General features: G+C 37.9%; 1 protein-coding gene across 9 annotated transcripts in view; it reads left to right on the plus strand.

Annotated features, from left to right (window-relative positions):
* The window catches only part of UNC80 (unc-80 homolog, NALCN channel complex subunit), a 223,233-nt gene that overhangs the window by 143,215 nt on the left and 58,792 nt on the right, over positions 1-21,226 (plus strand). For 8 of the 9 annotated variants that reach the window (XM_030326989.1, XM_032594509.1, XM_032594507.1 and 5 more), the window contains 9 exons: positions 39-225; positions 844-975; positions 3,127-3,270; positions 6,309-6,409; positions 7,429-7,515; positions 11,103-11,286; positions 13,254-13,348; positions 14,977-15,066; positions 15,791-15,892. In XM_030326989.1, the coding sequence (XP_030182849.1) occupies positions 39-225; positions 844-975; positions 3,127-3,270; positions 6,309-6,409; positions 7,429-7,515; positions 11,103-11,286; positions 13,254-13,348; positions 14,977-15,066; positions 15,791-15,892 (1,122 nt within the window). The remainder of the gene's footprint in view (positions 1-38; positions 226-843; positions 976-3,126; positions 3,271-6,308; positions 6,410-7,428; positions 7,516-11,102; positions 11,287-13,253; positions 13,349-14,976; positions 15,067-15,790; positions 15,893-21,226) is intronic. The other variant, XM_032594506.1, reaches the window with a different exon arrangement.

Consider the following 21,226-nt stretch of genomic DNA (forward strand, 5'->3'; position numbering starts at 1 on the left):
AGTTTCTATAAGATCAACTGGTCTTCATGTCTCCACAGAAATCCTTTTCAGCCCGTGCTGTGTCCCGCTCCCATCAGAGAGCAGAACACATCTTAAAGAACTTGCAACAGGAGGAAGAGAAGAAACGTCTTGGTAGAGAAGCCAGCCTCATCACCGCCATCCCCATCACCCAGGAGGCTTGCTATGAACCCACCTGCACACCCAACTCAGAACCAGAAGAAGAAGGTGCCCTCTATACATGGGACTTCTTGGGGGGCTCAGTCTCAGGGAATGAAAAGGACTTGCTTTGAAATAAACATTTCTGTGATATAAGGTGATATGCACCCTCTTTCTCTCTCACCTCCTGACACTATCCAAAGAAAGAGAAGGGAAGTTGTTCTTTTCTTAATTGCTAGAGTTGGCTTGTTTACAGAGGAGGAAGTTAGTCACATTGAATGAACCAATATGATAATGAACCAAGAAGTGATTATGATTCAGAGAACAGCTAAATCCAGAGTGTATATTGAAGTGAATGCAATCAATCCTTCATCATTAAAAATGGGGTTAGTCCATTTTAACTATCAACCTTGACAAATGCAGCCAATTTGTTGGTTGGTATCAGAAAATAATTTATGAACCATTCTAATTAAGTGATTCTCTGCCCAGCTTTTGTAGAATCTATGGGACAAAGTTTCTGCCTTTCTTTCTAAAATATTTTTTTCCATTCATAAGTACACTCTAACTTACTTAAGCCTTATGCTCTGAGAGCAGTATACACCTGTGATGTAAGTACAGCTATAGTTGTGACGATGATGACTTTTTTGTTACAAAACCAAAGGTTACATTCCTCATTTTCTTTGCCAGTAGAAGAAGTCACCAATCTGGCATCCCGTCGACTGTCTGTGAGTCCATCCTGTACCTCCAGCACTTCCCATAGGAATTATTCCTTCCGCCGAGGGTCAGTCTGGTCTGTGCGTTCAGCTGTCAGTGCCGAAGGTGCGTCCTCTTAGAAATTTGTTATTTATTGCTTATGACTTGTGTGTGTTTTGAAACATTTTCCAGTTAATATTATTATTATACTTCACCACACTGTCTTCATTAAATAACTTGTTTTATGACTCAAAGTTCCAAAAATAAATATTAGATTAAGTGGTACTTTTTTTTTTTTTTTTTTTTTTTTTTACCCAGCAATTTACCCTTTATGAATTGGCTCTATTTTTTTTTTAATTTTTTTTTTTTAACGTTTACTTATTTTTTGGGACAGAGAGAGACAGAGCATGAGCGGGGGAGGCGCAGAGAGAGAGGGAGACACAGAATCGGAAACAGGCTCCAGGCTCTGAGCCATTAGCCCAGAGCCTGACGCGGGGCTGGAACTCACGGACCGCGAGATCGTGACCTGGCTGAAGTCGGACGCTTAACCGACTGCGCCACCCAGGTGCCCCTGAATTGGCTCTATTTTAACTACATTATAAGTAATCATATTGCTGATGGGTTTCATCCCTGGCTACACATTACAATCAACTGATGAGCTTTAAAAAAATACCCAGGCCACACCCAAGATCAAATCAGAATTTCTAAGAATGGGACCCACACATCAGTATTTTTAAAATCTACTCGGGTGGAGATTCCAATGAGTGGCCAAGATCCACTAGAATGCTATAGGATGCTCTTCTGGAATAATTGAAAAATCAAAGAAAGACCACAGCTCCTGTTACTTCTGTAATGAAATCTGATTCCGGGGGGAAATGTGATATCCTTCAATTCCAAGAATTTAAAAAGTATGTTTTCTCTACTCATGAATAACTGTCTGGGACTCACTGCCTCATGATAACATAAATTTCATTACTGATTTATAAAGTTATTAGAAAGTTGTACAGAAACCAGTGGTTCTCAACCCTCAGCTGCACAACCCTCAGGAACTTCAAAAATGACCGATGTGGATTAATCACAACAAATAGGGATTGGGCCAAAGGCTCATTTATATTTTTTATCACAGATATAATTTTCTTGAGATATGATTCATGTACCAAAAATATTCACCCTTTTGAAGTATACAATGCAATGGTTTTTAGTATATTTATAGAGTGTGAATAGAATGATGATTATCACCTCTCATTTTAGAATATTATCACATCCAAAAAGAGACGCTATACCCATTAGCAGTTGTTCCTCATCCACACTTTCTCTAACCAGTGGCAATAAATAATCTGTCTCCCATTTTTTTTTTCAACGTTTATTTATTTTTGGGACAGAGAGAGACAGAGCATGAACGGGGGAGGGGCAGAGAGAGAGGGAGACACAGAATCCGAAACAGGCTCCAGGCTCTGAGCCATCAGCCCAGAGCCCGACGCGGGGCTCGAACTCACGGAGCGCGAGATCGTGACCTGGCTGAAGTCGGACGCTTAACCGACTGCGCCACCCAGGCACCCCTCTGTCTCCCATTTTTATGGATTTGCTTTTCCATACATTTCATATAAATGGAGTCATATAATATATGGCCTGTTGAGACTGGATTCTTTCACTCAGCACATTTTCAAGGTTCATCCATGTTGTCTCATATATCAGTTCTTTGTCCCTGGACAATGTTCCATTATATAGATATACCACATTATTTATAAATTCACCAGTTAGTGGACATTTATTTCCACTTTCTGACTATTATAAATTATACTACTACGAACAGTGATGTACAAGTGTGGGGTACACTGCCAAGCTATTTTCAAGATCAGCTGTGTCATTTTACATTCCTTCCAAAAAGTATGAGGGTTCTGATTACTCCACATACTTGAATAATCAAAACCATCTTGGAAATGAAGAACAAAACTGGAAGACTCACATTTCCCAATTTCAATACTTACTGTAAAGCTGTAGTCATCAATACTGTGTGGTATTGACTAAAGATTGACAGTAAATCAATGGACTAGAATTGAATGACTAGAAGTAAACTATTACATTTATGCCGCTGTCATGTTTAAAAGGGCACCACAAAACCTCAATAAGGAAAGAAGAGTCTCTTCAACAAAGGGTGCTGAGGCACCTAGATATCTATAACCAAAAGGATGTTAAATAAGCAAGCTTTGAACTGAGAAATGTTGCACTGGGATTACAATACTAAGAAAAGCCCTCCAATGATGTCTCTCTCTTCAGATGAGGAGCACACTACTGAACACACACCAAACCACCATGTGCCTCAGCCCCCCCAAGCAGTGTTCCCAGCATGCATCTGTGCAGCCGTGCTGCCCATTGTTCATCTAATGGAGGATGGTGAGGTGCGGGAAGATGGCGTAGCAGGTATAGCTTTGACTAGTAAACCCATCAATAACTCTCACAAAACACTGAAGCTGTTATCTGATGGAGGACAGTAGGATGCTTTCGAAGACATTAACTACTGGTCACATGTTGATTTGTTTTATGTACAAACTACAATTACAGATTTGTAGTATACTATACTAACATGATCACTGTCTTCATCTCCTTGTTCCACTAACTTTATGACCAAGAAGTTGCATTTGAAATACATACTTGGGTCTAGGAGTATTATTTACGACTAGAAAACTGAATAACACTTATTTGACCCCGTGGACATCAGATGGCAATTCCGGCCACCTTGGAAATCTTAGCTATTAGCTTGACACCACCAATGCCATCTGTCCCACTTGATTACCTTTCCAGAGGTACTAATCTAAAGATAATAATTGCAAAATGAAATGATAAACTATGGGTAAAGATGAGTAACATTTGTGACAGATAACAGGTTGATATTTCTAATGTTGTTATTAAAAAACCCATAGAACTCAATAATGATGTTTTTAAAGCCCAACAGAAAAACGGACAAAGGATATAAATACATGGCCCAATGGCCAATAACATCTGTAAGCAACATTGTTGTTTAAGACAATAGAAACTTTATATTTCACCCAAAAAATTGCAAAGCTTTTTTTTTATTTTATTATGTTTTTATTTGAGTACAGTTGACATACGATGTTATATTACTTCCAGGTACACAACATAGTGATTCAACTTTTCTGTATGTTATGCTATGCTCAAGTACAGCTACCGTGAAAAAATTATTCTAAATGAAAATACCCATAGTTGGTAAAGATTCAGGGAAAAAAGAAACCTCACACCTTGCTGATGGGAATATAGAATTCAATACAAGCATTCTGGGAACAAAGTTTCACAATAGGTGTCAAAAACCTTAAAAGTGTGAAAGCTCTTTGATACAGATTTTGACTTCTAGCAATTTCCTAGGGCAACGAGGGCTATATAAGGGTCTTTATAGGTTTCTGCTTATTGTACATTATTTAAAATAACAAATATTTGAGAAGAGTTTAAATTTCCAGCAAGCAATTAGTTAGACATGGTACCTCCATATGCACATTAGAAATAACATTCTAGTAGAATATTAACATTAAGTTTTTAATATATTGCTAAGTAAAAAACTGAGTGCCAAGGAATATTTTCTACATATTATTTAAAACTACATGTAAATAAAAATTTCACGTGTATGAGAGGACATATTGCAAAATGTTTATAAGTTGTTTCTATGATTTGTAGTCTCACTGTCAGCTGTCTTTTTCTGTATTTTTCATGTTTTTAAGTGTTAAATTGCCCTACTTCAGCAATTAGAATAAAGATAATATGCTAAGATAGTTTTGCAACCAATTTTGACCTAAGAAAAACCTACACCTATTTTAATTATTTATAAAGACACACAGAAACTAAAGCTTATATTTACATATCTCTTGTTCATATTATTTATTTATATAGCCCATACTTTTAATTGGAAGGTTAGTTTCTGATGCAAAAAGATGGTATCTTTTATTCAAAATATAGACCGAACAACACATTCATGCTGAATTCCATATTTATAGTTTAGAACACTAATTAAACCATTTAGACTAAAGATCATCTAGTGCTTATCTACCACTCAATTCTACCCACCTGCTTTCCTAGCTTGGGCACTTCCAGGCAGTCTTGGCCTGATTGTTTTCCCCAAAGTAGTAGAAGCACTTTCTTCACATCAGGAATAATTATTTATTCCTAAGACATCCTCATAGAAGTGGGAACCTAATTACCACTGGCTTAACTACTTCATCTCACTAAAGGAGATACTATTTAAAGCACTCACATGAACAGTAAAAGATCATCTCTAATTCATATGCATTATAAACCAAAACACATTTTCTAAGAACCGAATAATTACTTTAGAAATTTCTCCATGCAACCAATATTAAAATATGACTTTAATTTGACAAATATTTATCACTCCTAAAATTAGGGTAATTTCCAAAACAAAGATTCACTAATGTAGTCTTTCTTTTTATTTTATTCATTTTTTCAAATGTTTATTTATTAATATATTTTTGAGAGAGGGAGGGAGAGAGAGAGAGAGCAAGGAAGGGCAGAGAGAGAGAGGGAGAAACAGAGAATCTCAAGCAGGCTCCATGCTGTCAGTACAGAGCCTGAGACCAGGCTTGATCTTGCAAACTGAGATCATGACCTGAGCCGAAATCAGGAGCCGGGTGCTTAAACAACGGAGCCACCCAGGCATCCCTCTTTCTTTTTAAATTGAGATATAATTGTCATATAGCATTGTATTAGTTTTAGATGTACAATATAATACTTTGATATATGTGTATGTTATGAAGTGTTACCACAATAAGTTTAGGTAATACCCATTACCACACGTAGTAACAATTTTTATCTTATAATGAGAACTTTTAAAATATACTCTCTTAGCAACCTCCAAATAAGCAATACAGTATTGTTGACTCTAGTCACCATGCTGTATATTACATCCTCAGGATTTATTTATCTTATAATCAGAAGTTTTTACCTTTTGACCACCTTCAAACATTTACCCTACCCCCTCTTTTGGGAATCACCAATCTGGTCTCTGTATCTATGAGTTTGGTTTATTTTAGATTCCACATATAAGTGAGATCATACAGTATTTGTCTTTTTCTGTCTGAATTATTTCATTGAACATAATGCCCTCAAAGTCCATCTTCATTATCACAAATGGCAAGATTTCTCTCTTTTAAGGCTGAATGATATATCACTGTAAATCACAAATGTATTCTTTACAAAAGCAATTCTAAAATCTAAAGACCACCCTATACTTTTTCGTTACCTTTTCTTTACAGGTGAAAATGTTCAGAAACAAGTAACAATGAGAACAAATACCTACCTTTCAACAGAAAAAGTGTTTACAGAACATTGTTAAGGCAAAAAAAAGATACTAATTAAAATCTTAGTAAATTGTTTGAATAGTTTATCTAATACTTTATTTAAGACAAATGCTCAATGTCTTCTCTCTTCTGAAGTGAGTGCTGTGGCCCAACAAGTCTTATGGAATTGTCTAATTGAAGATCCATCGACAGTTCTTCGACATTTTCTGGAAAAACTGACCATCAGCAATAGACAAGTAAATTCTTCTTTCTTTGTAGTATAGCTGTGTAGCACTGTGGGTGAACACTGTTAAAAGCAAACAATGGATTTCATAGTGCTATGCATAGAACATCAATTTCTGATACACAGCAAATAAGTTCTTTAGGAAATGGTAATGATGAGCAGTACTAAACCTTGCTGTTTTCTTTCAAATTTGTCCATCGACTGATGTCTCCATTTGTGTTTGGTGCACTGGTAGTGATGAACCTAAGTTACTGAAAGATTTTCAGTCTTTTAAGCAAAGACTAAATTCAGTATAGTGTTCTTAGTAATGAATATATTTATTAAATTCTGATCGCTTAGTAGTCTGTGATACAGGTGGGATTATTAGAATTTGTTGAAACTATCCATTAATCAAGACAATCTAATCCAGCAGGCCACCTGTGTAAAAAGATTATGACAAATAAAGTAGTTTTCTGAGCAATGGCAAAACACACTGATTAAAAGTATTTGTTCATTTCTGTGTTATGCTCTTGTTCTATAGAAGATCAAGTTTAGTTTCTGAAAGGTAAGGTGACTTATAAACATCTCTATTTATTCCCTCTTGACCTAACTTTATCTCTTTGACTCAAAACCCAGGAAGCAGACCTGTGAAGTCCATGAAACCATGTATATTTAATGGTATCTCAAGATAGGTCTGCCTGACATTTGCATCACACCTGGAAGTCATAGCAAATAGAATTGGCTAAATATATACCTTTCCTGTGATTTGCCTGTGACCTATAGACACGGTCTAACTTTTTATTAAAAAAAAAAAGAAAGAAAAGAAACTTGTCTAACTACTGCTCAGTTATTTCAGATTGGCTCCTAAGCAAAGGTGTTACTGTTGGTTTAAATACTGTTTAATAAGTATCATATATACTATATTAAAATGCTGAACATAATGGAAATCAACATGAGGGAAAAGCAGGAACCTCCCCCACTTTTTAAGAAGTTAAATTTATGTCCTACAGCATGGTAGCTGAACGAGATGTAGACATTCTGTTCTTCTTTCAGGATGAGTTAATGTACATGCTGCGCAAACTTCTCTTAAATATTGGAGACTTTCCTGCCCAGACATCTCACATCCTATTCAACTACTTGGTGAGTTTCAGCCTCCAGTAAGTTGTAAATGTTCATTTCCAGTTAGGAAGCAGCAACATGAGGAAAAATTCATAGGAAACTTTTTCAATAAACCCCCCCATTAATTATGTGAATGGAGGTAAACCATGGTCAGCTAAATTCACCCCTGTTTGTATAGGGAAGCCCCTCCTGACACTCTGCTTGGCATGTAGTAGGCACTCAATAAACATCCATTTCATCTCTGCCTTCCTTTGGCACTATACAACTTCCTTATGTTGCTTCTTAGTTTGGGTTTTCTGTTGTGAAAACTTATATGTCATTTTAGTCACTTTTCCCTTTTTCTATCTTGCTTTTTAAAACACACACACACACACACACACACACACACACACACAGGCAAATAGTTGCCCTAGATGGAAAGTATCTGTGAGTGTATTTTTCCATAGTGCCTATCTTTGCTTTAAACCATCCTGACAGCTCCTTCCTGAACCCTCCAGAATTTACCAGTTTCTTTAGGATGTTACACCCTAAATGAATATGCAGTTTTGGGGTGGTTAGCCTGATGCCTGTTCTTTGAAACTGCACCTTAATCCAGACAGACAGATAGCCAAGTGAATGTCTGCATTGGGGGAACTTCGTTCTCCCTCACTATTGTCAGTCTTCTAGCAGGTAGGGAAATAGAAGCGGAATCCAAATGCATCTGCAACGAAATGATAAATTTAACATTACAGCTCCTCTGTGCAGAGAAAATTTGTAATCCCTTTCTCTTGTCTGTGACTGATTTGGTTTCCCTCATGAGTGCCCACCAGCCGGGTGACAAGGGAAAGAATATAAATAAGTGTCCAAATCCACTTTTAAGTTCAGACTGATAAAAATGTATAAATAGTAACTTTGGATAGCATTTGGTCTTTCCTGGCTAAAAAAAACCCCTAGGAATCCTATTTTTTTTCCAACTTCTTTCGTCTGTAAACACTATGTGGAGTTGGAAAGAAAAAAGACCTTTGTTGTTGGAAGGTGGAGGAGGGACAGTATCCTCCAGACTGAGGCCCTTTGATATGGAAAAATGAAGCAAGCCACTCCATTTTGTTCACACAGAATTTATTCGGGGTAACTTACTGACGGCGGTGGGGGGGTGGGGGGGGAGATGGAACAGACGCCAATCCAAGTGCTATGCAGCTATTTTCCATGAAGTCCACACCATCATCTAGAGCTTTTATATAGAGCAAGGGCAACGAGGTGAAGGGAACAGGTAGTTATCTAAAGTGGTACCATCTGTGCACCAGAAGGAAGCTCAGAACAAGCTTTCCTGCATTCTGGTCAGGGCATACATTAACCTCCAAGGGACCTGGAACATGTAGCCCCAAGGAAAATTACTGCATGAACACAAACAAGATGGAAGGGCAAAATCGGAGTGAGTATTCTCAGCACTCCTACATTCGTTCAGCATTCTATCTATTATTCAACATTTGCTCCGGCTCCTCCCTTTGTGAGACAGCGTTCTTTATCTGGCTGGTTGCTAGATGCCTGGCTAGTGGAAACCAATGCCCATGGTTGCTATGACTTGGGTCCTGTGGGCTCCACGTGGTGCCTGCTGAGAGACAACCTCACCTCGGCTCCTGCTGGTGCTATACACACCTCTAAGTTCTAGTTGCATGTCCCAGATGGCTCCAGCTTAGGAAAGCCGCTGACTGGTGCAGTATGCTCGGTGACATCAGTCTGTGGCAATTCTATCCAGAAAGCTTTCCAGCCAAACTTTATGCTACTTCTTGGTCCTGGCTACACCACGCAAAAACCAAAGGTAGGTTATTAAAGTCAAATGTCAGGGCCTTCCTCAGTTTAAGTATGTGACCTATCAGGTGGCATCCCAGTGCTATCGAAAGGCCCTGAATTGAACCTTTGCTAGAGACCCAAAGACTGGAAGCAAAAGCCCTTTCAGGTGTCTGCCCATTCCCTTGGGTCACTGGGTAGGGGGGATACTTACCAGGACCATTGCTCTCCATTGTCTTTTAGCGCTGGGATAAGAAGATGGACATTCATTTCTGTTTTTGCCATACTCTCTTCTGTCAACTGAAAATAAACCTTATTGGCCCACATAGGTGCTCCCAGCTAGGTAACTGACTAGGTCAGTTAATAAAGAATAGGCCTGGCAACACTTTGGCTTTGCTGTATAATCCTATTGTACTTGAATATAAATTCTTGTTTTTGCATTTCTCTCTAAACCCTAATCTTTCCCCAAATCCCAAGCACATGGATGCCTTGAGTGGACTATAGAATAGGTCTTATACTTAGAACAGCAAAACAGTGAAGGGCAGAGTCATTTTTAAACCATTACCCTTATTATATATCTTTTTTCTCTAATGACTATTAAGGATGTGTATAGTGGGGATGTTGGGACCACTGACCCATCTCTTCCAGACTTTGTTAGAGACATTTCACTGCTTAACTTTGACCCATTGATCTTCACCCTGGGGTTTGAGCACATTTGGGAGCAGGGGATGTGAAAACTTTCAAAGGGATTTGGTGCCCAGATAGTTTTAAGGGAATAAATCTCCAAATCTTCTATTTACAAATATGCACTAACACTTCTTCAGTATGTCTGCCCTCTCAACCACTGTTCCTCTGCAGGCTCACCCTGACCATCCCCAATACCACCAGACTGCATTGACAGATACATAAGAGAAAGAATCGAATGTGCTTCATGAGTTTTAGAGAAGCCTCATTTCTGATGGATCAAGGCACTTTAAACCCATAGGACTTCCTGTCTTTTTCCTGTCTTTGGTAGATTTCTACTAGAGATGAGGTTTGGCCCTCATTAGGGTGTCTAGCCTACAGAACCATCAAAGCAATTTTAGGTTAGTGACACCATAGGCTGATTCTTTCAAAATAACTAGAAAGTTTTCTAAGATTAAGAAATTTTTCAAGAAACAATAGAAAAAGCTGCAGTGGGGAAACAATTTTACATAATTTCTTTATGATTTTTTGTGCACTGTTAAATAGGGTTGTTAAAACTTCTTTCATCAAATTTGTGGAAATACATATTCCAATATAGTCAATCCTCCCTTTATTTCAATGTATAGTGTGTTTAACATATTCTACTCCTATTAACAACAAAAAAATTACCTTATGATGAAACATTTTAATTGTAAATTTAAACATGTACCAAAGGACACAGAGCTTTTCGAGATTTTAGGTGACAAGAACAAAAAACTCTTAAGTTCACCATTTAGCCAAGCAGAGTGTTCATTGGTTCAGACTGTTAGATATAATCCAAGCTGCAAATACTGTTTGGGCAAACATCATGTAGAGATTAATTTGGGGTGGCCTCAGTACTTGAGCTACCAAGGGACTTGAAGCCTGGAAAAACAATCTTCTGCTTTCCTCTTGAGAAATCACCATCTTAGTGATACACAAAAATATATGGCAACCTGTTCTGGTTGGTTTTCCAGTTATACCCTCTCTTGCTTATGCCCATTGAAAGTATTAGAGGACCTGTTGAGCAGAGAATATGAAGGCACAAAAGAACATTTAATTAAGGAAAGAAAAGCCAAGGGAATGAGAATGTTTGCTCAGGATTACTGTGGCTTTGTGACCTCTTCCTGTTCTCTTAGGTGGGATTAATCATGTACTTTGTGCGGACCCCCTGCGAGTGGGGGATGGATGCCATTTCAGCCACTCTGACTTTCCTGTGGGAGGTGGTGGGCTACGTGGAGGGCCTCTTCTTCAAGGATCTGAAGCAGACCATGAAGAAGGAACAGTGTGAGGTAAAGCTCCTGGTGACTGCTTCCATGCCAGGTAATCTGCTACTGCTTTGGGTGATACAACTTTTTTTTTAAGAGTATAAATAACCCTTTTAAAGACCAACCATCTCTCTCATTCATGAGAAAATTTTCAGAGTCCTGACCCCGGTGTTGAGGGCATCAAAGAATTTTTGTTTAATACGATCTGAAGAAATACAATAGACCCTTTAAAAGTCTGCAATTGCCAGATGAAAGGGGAGACATCAGAACTAAGATCCACGTGAATCAGCCCTTGAAGGGCTGCCAAGGTTGAAGATTTATTTAAGTCTATCGCAGAGGGCCAGTTGCACAGAGAGCCTTTTTGAATGAATGTTTGGCACTGCAAGGGGAATAATATTGTTTGCATGGCATGGACCCCAGATCTTTGTAAACTGTATGAGAGGTGGCTTTATGAAAAATTGGAAAAGGGACAAGCAGGAAGAAGGAGAAGAACAAAAGAACATGAAGTGTGATGTAAACTCTAGCTGCGGTTCCTTTTCACTTTGGATAGCTGTTTTTTGTTCAAGATACGAATTCTGCCAAGTCTTTATCCTGGTGCAGTGACTAAGGAAATATGAGATGATACGTGTATTAAAATTAAGAGAAAGACAAAATTATATCGAGATAAGAACACAGGGTATGGCAGGCCATGAAAGTCATGTTGCTGCCATTTATTATTTGTACAATTAATATTAGCTAGGAAAAAGTGCATCACCTTTTCAGGCTGTCTTTACTTGTGTGTAAAATAAGGATGTGATTCATCATTCACAATCACGAGTAATCAATGAGTCTAGGTAGGTAAAACACGTGCTGTCGTAACTGACTCACAGCAAGCATTCCATAATGCTTGTTATCCAACAAAGTGATCAGTTTTTATTATAGCAAAGAAACTCATATTGTCATTTATATACTTAAAAACAGCTCATTAAAAATCAAGGTATTGGGGCACCTGGATGGCTCAGTAGGTAAAGCATGTAGCTCTTAATCTCAGTGGTCATGAGCTTGAGCCCCACGTCAGGTGTAGAGATTGCTTAAATAAATAAACTTATAAAATAAATAAATAAATGCCAACATTCATTAAGAAAATAAAAATAAAAGTCAAGGTATATCATAATGTTTGCAAAGACTTATAATGAATGAATGAAGTAGAATAAGTATTAACTCAGAGCCAAGTAGAATTGAGAAAATGTAAATTTAAACTACATTTTGGAAACTTGTCATGGTTTTGCTCATATCTCTTGTTTATATTTTTTCAACCATTATTGCAAGATCATCTCATTTAAAATAAGGGATATATTGTTGCAATGCTTAAGGTTTGAATGCTAACTCTTCTACTAAATAAATGTGTCTTTGTTACTTATACGTTCCTACTTGTAAGAATCTATTTTCTTTGTTTTCTTATTTGTAGAATGAAAATAATAATACCCATACCATAGGGTTGCTGTGAGATTTAAATATAATTTTGCATATAAAATACATGTAAAGTTATCAGGAATTCCATAAATGGTAGCTATTGTTATTTAATAAGTAAATATTGTTTAAATTTTTTTCATGCTTATTTATTTCAAGAGAGAGAGAGAGAGAGAGAGAGAGAGAGAGAGAGACAGAGCACAAGCAGGGTGGGGCAGAGAAAGAGGGAGAGAGAGAATCCCAAGCAGGCTGTGTGCTTCAAGGGCAGAGCCCCATGTGGGGCTCGATCCCACAAAACATGAGATTATGACCTGAGCTGAAATCAAGAATTGGACACATAACTGACTGAGCCACCCAGGTACCCCTGATAAATAAATATATTTAAAACATATATTTAACTATAAATAAAGGAGTGATATTTGTTCAGTGGATAATTTACCTTAAGCACTCACTAATAGTAACAATCATAACAAGAAAAACATCAGCCTATTGATAATATTTTAATATTTTATGCCTTAAATATATACTTTCTTATAGCAGAGTTCAGTTTATTATTGTGTTTGCCTTCTATAGGTACCAAAACCTTGGTAGTTCATGGACAGAATGAGTGTGATATCCCAACCCAGTTACCAGTCCATGAGGACACTCAGTTTGAAGCCCTGCTAAAGGTAGGGATGGCTTTGGACAGAAATGATTTTTTTCTAATATTGTTTTTTTTTTTTTTTTTATTTTTGAGAAAGAGACAGAGTGTGAGCAGGGGTAGGGTGGGGGGCAGGGCAGGCGGGGAAAGGCAGAGAGAGAGGGAGACACAGAATCCCAAGCAGGCTCCAGGGTCTGAGCTGTCAACACAGAGTCCAACGTGGGGTTGGAACCCATGAACTGCGAGACCATGACCTGTCGAAGTTGGATGCTCAACCAACTGAGCCACCCAGGCACCCCAACAGAAGTGATTTTTTTAATGCACAATGTCTACAACTATGGCTACTGACCACCCAGTTTAGAATTAAGTGACATTTTTCTGTCTTCAAATGAATATATGCATTTATTTATCTCTGGTAGAATCTGTTCCACTATTGTGTACTTCCCCTATTTTCTTGCATAGTTTTCCCCCACACTGACATTTTTGCTCTGCATTGAGGTGCAAATGCATGCAGGTTCTCTCTCAGCTAAAGCAGCAGCCCAAAGCTCTAGTGTGTCCTCCTAACTCCCCTCGGAATGCTTAGAAGCTTCCTGGCATCACTTGGGGTAGTGCTGGAGGTGCCCTGGGTTTGCCAGCTCTCTGATGATCCTGCCACAGAAAGGGTCTCTAGTTGCATGGATCCAGTCTGACTTGCACTGACAGAAATTAGTGGAGAAGCAGAAAACACATATCTGAGAATAAATCAGGTGGGTCAAGAAAGTAGTTTTAATGATTATGGAGATTGTGCTCCTCCAAAAAAAGGCAATTCATGGTTACACATGCCTGTAAAGTTTTTAAGATAAGGTAATAAATAAACTACTACAGCCATTCCCAACTTACCTGGATTCCAAACTTTTGGTAATCTGATTTCCTGGAACACAGCTCCAGACCCAGACATAAGCAGAAAAGGCCTCTGAAAAATTCAGTTGTACCAAACCTGTATATCTTATTTCAGTACAAAGGGTCATTAAACCTCCTCAGGCCTCACCCAGACATCTCCAGAGAATTTCTAAGGCCTAATGGAGCAAACTTCAGCAACCACTCCGTTTTCCAACTCACACTGAATGACAGAGTAGCATGAGGGCAGAGTAAGTCCAAAGCCTGATTCCACTAGAACCAACAGGTCCTACATCAAACAGGACCTCTCTGGGCTCGGATTCTTTTTCACCAGTACTGGCACACTAGTGAAGTCATACAAGTTGTCTACATGGAAAGCATTGAACTTAGAATACACTATATAATAATTGCTCAATGAATTGTAGTTTCTATTATGTTTAATGGTGTCACTAAACATGCTTTCTTCCTGACATTGAGACCAGTAGATGCCAGTATGCCTCCACAGTTCACTACTCCATCTGAATTTTTAATTGTATATCTTTTAGCGCATGGAGGGCAGATGGTTTATATTACATGACTAGTCTTTATTGTATCATTCTTCGGAACTGTATATCCAAATCCAATGTGTATCCATATATATACATATAAAAAGTATATTAAATATAATAATCCTTGTAAGCCGTTACCTTGTTTTTAGGATATTTTTATCTTTCAGCTTACTACCTGGCACATAATATGTTCCGGGTTAACATTTATTTATATTTGTTGTTATTGTTCTAGGAGTGTCTGGAGTTTTTTAATATCCCAGAATCTCAGTCAACACATTATTTTCTCATGGATAAACGGTGGAATCTTATCCACTACAATAAGGTGAGACCATGCAGTAATGGCACTCATGTTGAGTTATGTCAGGAACTTGTCATGCCTTTCCTGAATGTGCCTCTCACTCAGGGAGGTATCGTTGTTTAGAGGTTAGGAATATGGTCACTTAGGTGACACCACCTTACTGTCAGCATAGCTTTGGACTAGTCATGGTACCTTGTTACCTTTCATTTTCCTTGTCTGTAAAATGAAGATGATGATGATATTATCTACTATAGGTTGCAATAATTAAAGGATATAAGGCAAGTAGAGCACTATGTTACTCATTACTATCACCTCTTGATGAAAAATTAAGTTGCCCATATAATAACTATGGTCTATTTGGAATGCTAAAGTCATTGTTGTTCCTCTTTCTATTATGTTAAGCGTGATTGTGATAACCTGACCTAATGACCAAAAAGGCTCCTCAAGAAGATCATTGACATCACTTTACAGTGGCCATCCTCCAGAATGTCATTTATTAAATTGCCTTTGGCTCCTCTGCTCCTGATGCAGCACCCTTGTGTTTGGAAAGGGTGCTAAGCCTAAATGGTTTGACACGTTCCTGAGGAGGGGGGTTTATCTTCCCTGGGATTTTATAGAATTGGGAAGCATAAAGTGATTAAACCATTATCAAATACATAGCTTTCTTTGACCTTTGGGTAAAGAGGAAATGACAGTAAAGTTTTAATCATTTGAACTCTTGTTTTCTCTTTGTGTAATCCTGCCACAGACCTATGTTCGGGATATTTATCCTTTTCGGAGGTCAGTATCTCCACAGCTGAATCTTGTACATATGCATCCAGAGAAAGGACAGGAGCTCATTCAGAAACAGGTGCCTGACCATCTCTGTTTAATTATATGGTTTTGTCAAGTCATTGGGATAGATGATCAGTAAATGTGTTTGTTGCCAACCCTGAGATTCTATGATTCCGATGCAATCCTCTCTAGAGAGAGTTGATAGATAGGCCCTTGATCAATAATTCCCCAAAATACTGTGTTAGTTTTCATAAATGGGATTATAATGGAGAGGTATTAAGGAACACTCAGTTGGATTAATACTATAACAAATTGTTGGGTATAAACATTACAAATCTTCTTCTTTTATTTTTTTTAAGGTTTATTTATTTTTGAGAGAGAGACAGACAGACAGAACATGAGCAGAGGAGGGGCAGAGAGAGAGAGGGAGACACAGAATCTGAAGCAGGCTCCAGGCTCTGAGCTGTCAGCATAGAGCCCGATGTGGAGCTCAAACACATGAACCGCAAAATAATGACCTAAGCCACAGTCAGATGCTTAACGGCTAAGCCACCCAGGTGCCCTACCACTAGAAATCTAATTTATTTACCTACTAGTTTCCAAGTTTTCTTTTCACAGTTTTGTAAAACAGGATTGGAAGCACACATAATGTAGCTATTAGAAGTTTGCCCGAGATGTTTACACTAGCTGGGAAAAAATAAAATAAAAGGGACAAATGTATTATGCTTGAGAAAAGCACTGAACTAAGGTATACAGATTTGGACACAGTCATAGCTCTGCCACTGACCAGTCATCTGACCTTAGGCATGTTACTAACTTCCCTTAAAACAGGAGGAAATGTAATCAAGCAGTTGTACTTATATTTAAGATTGAAGACCAGAATAAGGAAATTCACTAGTTTGCATGCAAAATATTGCTACAGTCCACAATTCTAATAATGATACAATTTTAATACAGTCTATATGTTACATTCACTTATTTGTAATAAAATGTCTAAACCAGAATTTCAGGATAATTTATCGTTTCAGGTTTTTTGCACATATCAAGATCAATTTGGCATCAGATTGTTCAAAAATACCTTCATGAAATGAATGAGAATGGTACAGAGTTAGACCAATTAAATAATTAAAAATATAGTTAGCATTGGGGCATCTGGCTGGCTTACTGGAGCATGCAACTCTTGATCTCGGGGGTTGTGAGTTCAAGCCCCACATCACATGTAGAGATTACTTAAAAATAAAAAATAAATAAAAAATAAAAAAAATATACATACACACACACACACACATATATGAGTTAGTATTAACTACCTGAATTGTGAATGTGTTACAAAATGTGAGGTTTTGGGTAAAACTGCAAGATCTTTTTTTTTATTTTAATATGAAATTTACTGTCAAATTGGTTTCCATACAACACCCAGTGTTCATCCCAAAAGGTGCCCTCCTCAATACCCATCACCCACCCTCCTCTCCCTCCCACCCCCATCAACCCTCAGTTTGTTCTCAGTTTTTAAGAGTCTCTTATGCTTTGGCTCTCTCCCACTCTAACCTCTTTTTTTTTTCCTTCCCCTCCCCCATGGGTTTCTGTTAAGTTTCTCAGGATCCACATAAGAGTGAAACCATATGGTATCTGTCTTTCTCTGTATGGCTTATTTCACTTAACATCACACTCTCCAGTTCCATCCATGTTGCTACAAAGGGCCATATTTTATTCTTTCTCATTGCCACGTAGTACTCCATTGTGTATATAAACCACAATTTCTTTATCCATTCATCAGTTGATGGACATTTAGGCTCTTTCCATAATTTGGGTATTGTTGAGAGTGCTGCTGTAAACATTGGGGTAAAAGTGCCCCTATGCATCAGCACTCCTGTATCCCTTGGGTAAATTCCTAGCAGTGCTATTTCTGGGTCATAGGGTAGGTCTATTTTTAATTTTTTGAGGAATCTCCACACTGTTTTCCAGAGCAGCTGGACCAGTTTGCATTCCCACCAACAGTGCAAGAGGGTTCCCTTTTCTCCACATCCTCTCCAGCATCTATAGTCTCCTGATTTGTTCATTTTAGCCACTCTGACTGGCATGAGGTGGTATCTCAGGGTGGTTTTGATTTGTATTTCCCTGATGAGGAGCGACGTTGAGCATCTTTTCATGTGCCTGTTGGCCATCCGGGTGTCTTCTTTAGAGAAGTGTCTATTCATGTTTTCTGCCCATTTCTTCACTGGGTTATTTGTTTTTTGAGTGTGGAGTTTGGTGAGCTCTTTATAGATTTTGGATACTAGTCCTTTGTCTGATATGTCATTTGCAAATATCTTTTCCCATTCCGTTGGTTGTCTTTTAGTTTTGTTGATTGTTTCCTTTGCAGTGCAGAAGCTTTTTATCTTGATGAGGTCCCAAGTTCATTTTTGCTTTTAATTCCCTTGCCTTTGGGGATGTGTCAAGTAAGTGCTGCGGCTGATATCAGAGGGGTTTTTTCCTGCTTTCTCCTCTAGGGTTTTGATGGTTTCCTGTCTCACATTCAGGTCCTTTATGCATTTTGAGTTTATTTTTGTGAATGGTGTAAGAAAGTGGTCTAGTTTCATCCTTCTGCATGTTGCTGTCCAGTTCTCCCAGCACCATTTGTTAAAGAGACAGACTGTCTTTTTTCCATTGGATGTTCTTTCCTGCTTTGTCAAAGATTAGTTGGCCATAATTTTGTGGGTCTAGTTCTGGGGTTTCTATTCTATGCCATTGGTCTATGTGTCTGTTTTTGTGCCAATACCATGCTGTCTTGATGATTACAGCTTTGTAGTAGAGGCTAAAGTCTGGGATTGTGATGCTTCCTGCTTTGGTCTTCTTCTTCAAAATTACTTTGGCTATTTGGGGCCTTTTGTGGTTCCATACAAATTTTACGATTGCTTGTTCTACCTTTGAGAAGAATGCTGGTGCAATTTTGATTGGGATTGCATTGAATGTGTAGATAGCTTTGGGTAGTGTTGACACTTTGACAACATTTATTCTTCCAATCCATGAGCACAGAATGTTTTTCCATTTCTTTATATCTTCTTCAATTTCCTTCATAATCTTTCTATAGTCATCAGCATACAGATCTTTTACATCTTTGGTTAGGTTTATTCCTAGGTATTTTATGCTTCTTGGTGCAATTGTAAATGCAATCAGTTTCTTTGTCTTTCTGTTGCTTCATTATTAGAAGCATTCTTATTCTTATTCTTATAAGAATGCAACTGATTTCTGTACATTGATTTTGTATGCTGCGACTTTGCTGAATTCGTGTCTCAGTTCTAGCAGACTTTTGGTGGAGCCTATCAGATTTTCCATGTATAATATTATGTCATCTGCAAAAAGTGAAAGCTTAACTTCATCTTTGCCAATTTTGATGCCTTTGATTTCCTTTTGTTGTCTGACTGCTGATGCTAGAACTTCCAACACTATATTAAACAACAGCGGTGAGAGTGGGCATCCCTGTCGTGTTCCTGATCTCAGGGAGAAACCTCTCAGTTTTTCCCCATTGAGGATGATATTAGCTGTGGGCTTTTCATAAATGGCTTTTATGATGTTTAAGTATGTTCCTTCTGTCCCGACTTTCTCGAGGGTTTTTATTAAGAAAGGATGCTGAATTTTGTCAAATGCTTTTTCTGCATCGATTGACAGGATCACATGGTTCTTAACTTTTCTTTTATTAATGTGATGTATCACATTGATTGATTTGCGAATATTGAAGCAGCCCTGCAGCCCAGGAATGAATCCCACTTGATCATGGTGAATAATTCTTTTTATATGCTGTTGAATTCGATTTGCTAGTATCTTGTTGAGCATTTTTACATCCATATTCATCAGGGATATTGGCCTGTAGTTCTCTTTTTTTGCTGGGTCTCTGTCTGGTTTAGGAATCAAAGTAATGCTGGCTTCATAGAATGAGTCTGGAAGTTTTCCTTCCCTTTCTATTTTTTGGAACAGCTTGAGAAGGATAGGTATTATCTCTGCTTTAAATGTCTGGTAGAATTCCCCAGGGAAGCCATCTGGTCCTGGACTCTTATTTGTTGGGAGATTTTTGAGAACTGATTCAATCTCTTCACTGGTTATGGGTTTGTTCAAGTTTTCTATTTCTTCCTGTTTGAGTTTTGGAAGTGTGTGGGTGCTTAGGAATTTGTCCATTTCTTCCAGGTTGTCCAGTTTGTTGGCATATAATTTTTCATAGTATTCCCTGATAATTGCTTGTATTTCTGAGGGATTGATTGTAATAATTCCATTTTCATTCATGAATTTATCTTTTTGGGTCATCTCCCTTTTCTTTTTGAGAAGCCTGGCTAGAGGTTTATCAATTTTGTTTATATTTTCAAAAAACCAACTCTTGGTTTCATTGATCTGCTCTACAGTTTTTTTAGATTCTATATTGTTTATTTCTGCTCCGATCTTTATTATTTCTTTTCTTCTGCAGGGTTTGGGGTGTCTTTGCTGTTCTGCTTCTATTTCCTTTAGGTGTGCTGTTAGATTTGTAAAACAAGATTTTTCTTGTTTCTTGAGATAGGCCTGGATTGCAATGTATTTTCCTCTCAGGACTGCCTTCGCTGCATCCCAAAGCCTTTGGATTAGTGTATTTTCATTTTCATTTGTTTCCATATATTTCTTAATTTCTTCTCTAATTGCCTGGTTGACCCATTCATTCTTTAGTAGGGGGTTCTTTAACCTCCATGCTTTTGGAAGTTTTCCAGACTTTTTCCTGTGGTTGATTTCAAGCTGCATAGCATTGTGGTCCGAAAGTATGCATGGTATGATCTCAATTCTTGTATACTTATGAAGGGCTGTTTTGTGACCCAGTATGTGATCTATCTTGGAGAATGTTCCATGTGCACTCGAGAAGAAAATATATTCTATTGCTTTGGGATGCAGAGTTCTAACTATATCTGTCAAGTCCATCTGATCCAATGTATCATTCAGGGCCCTTGTTTCTTTATTGATCCTGTGTCTAGATGATTTATCCATTGTTGTAAGTGGAGTATTAAAGTCCCCTGAAATTGCCTTATTCTTATCAATAAGGTTGCTTATGTTTTGATTGTTTTATGACAATTATTTATAAGTAATTATTGGGGGCTTCCGTATTCAGCACATAGACATTTATAATTGTTAGCTCTTCCTGAGCTACATGGTCTTCATGGTCTACATGGATAGACCCTGTAGTTATTATATAATGCCCTTCTTCATTTCTTGTTACAGCCTTTAATTTAAAGTCTAGTTTGTCTGACATATGTATGGCTACTCCAGCTTTCTTTTGACTTCCAGTAGCATGATAGATAGTTCTCCATCCCCTCACTCTCAATCTGAAGGTGTCCTCAGGTCTAAAATGAGTCTCTTGTAGACAGAAAATAGATGGGTCTTGTTTTTTTATCCATTCTGATACCCTATGTCTTTTGGT

Source organism: Lynx canadensis, chromosome C1 (assembly GCF_007474595.2).
Source record: "Lynx canadensis isolate LIC74 chromosome C1, mLynCan4.pri.v2, whole genome shotgun sequence".
NCBI classification, from domain to species: Eukaryota; Metazoa; Chordata; class Mammalia; order Carnivora; family Felidae; genus Lynx; species Lynx canadensis.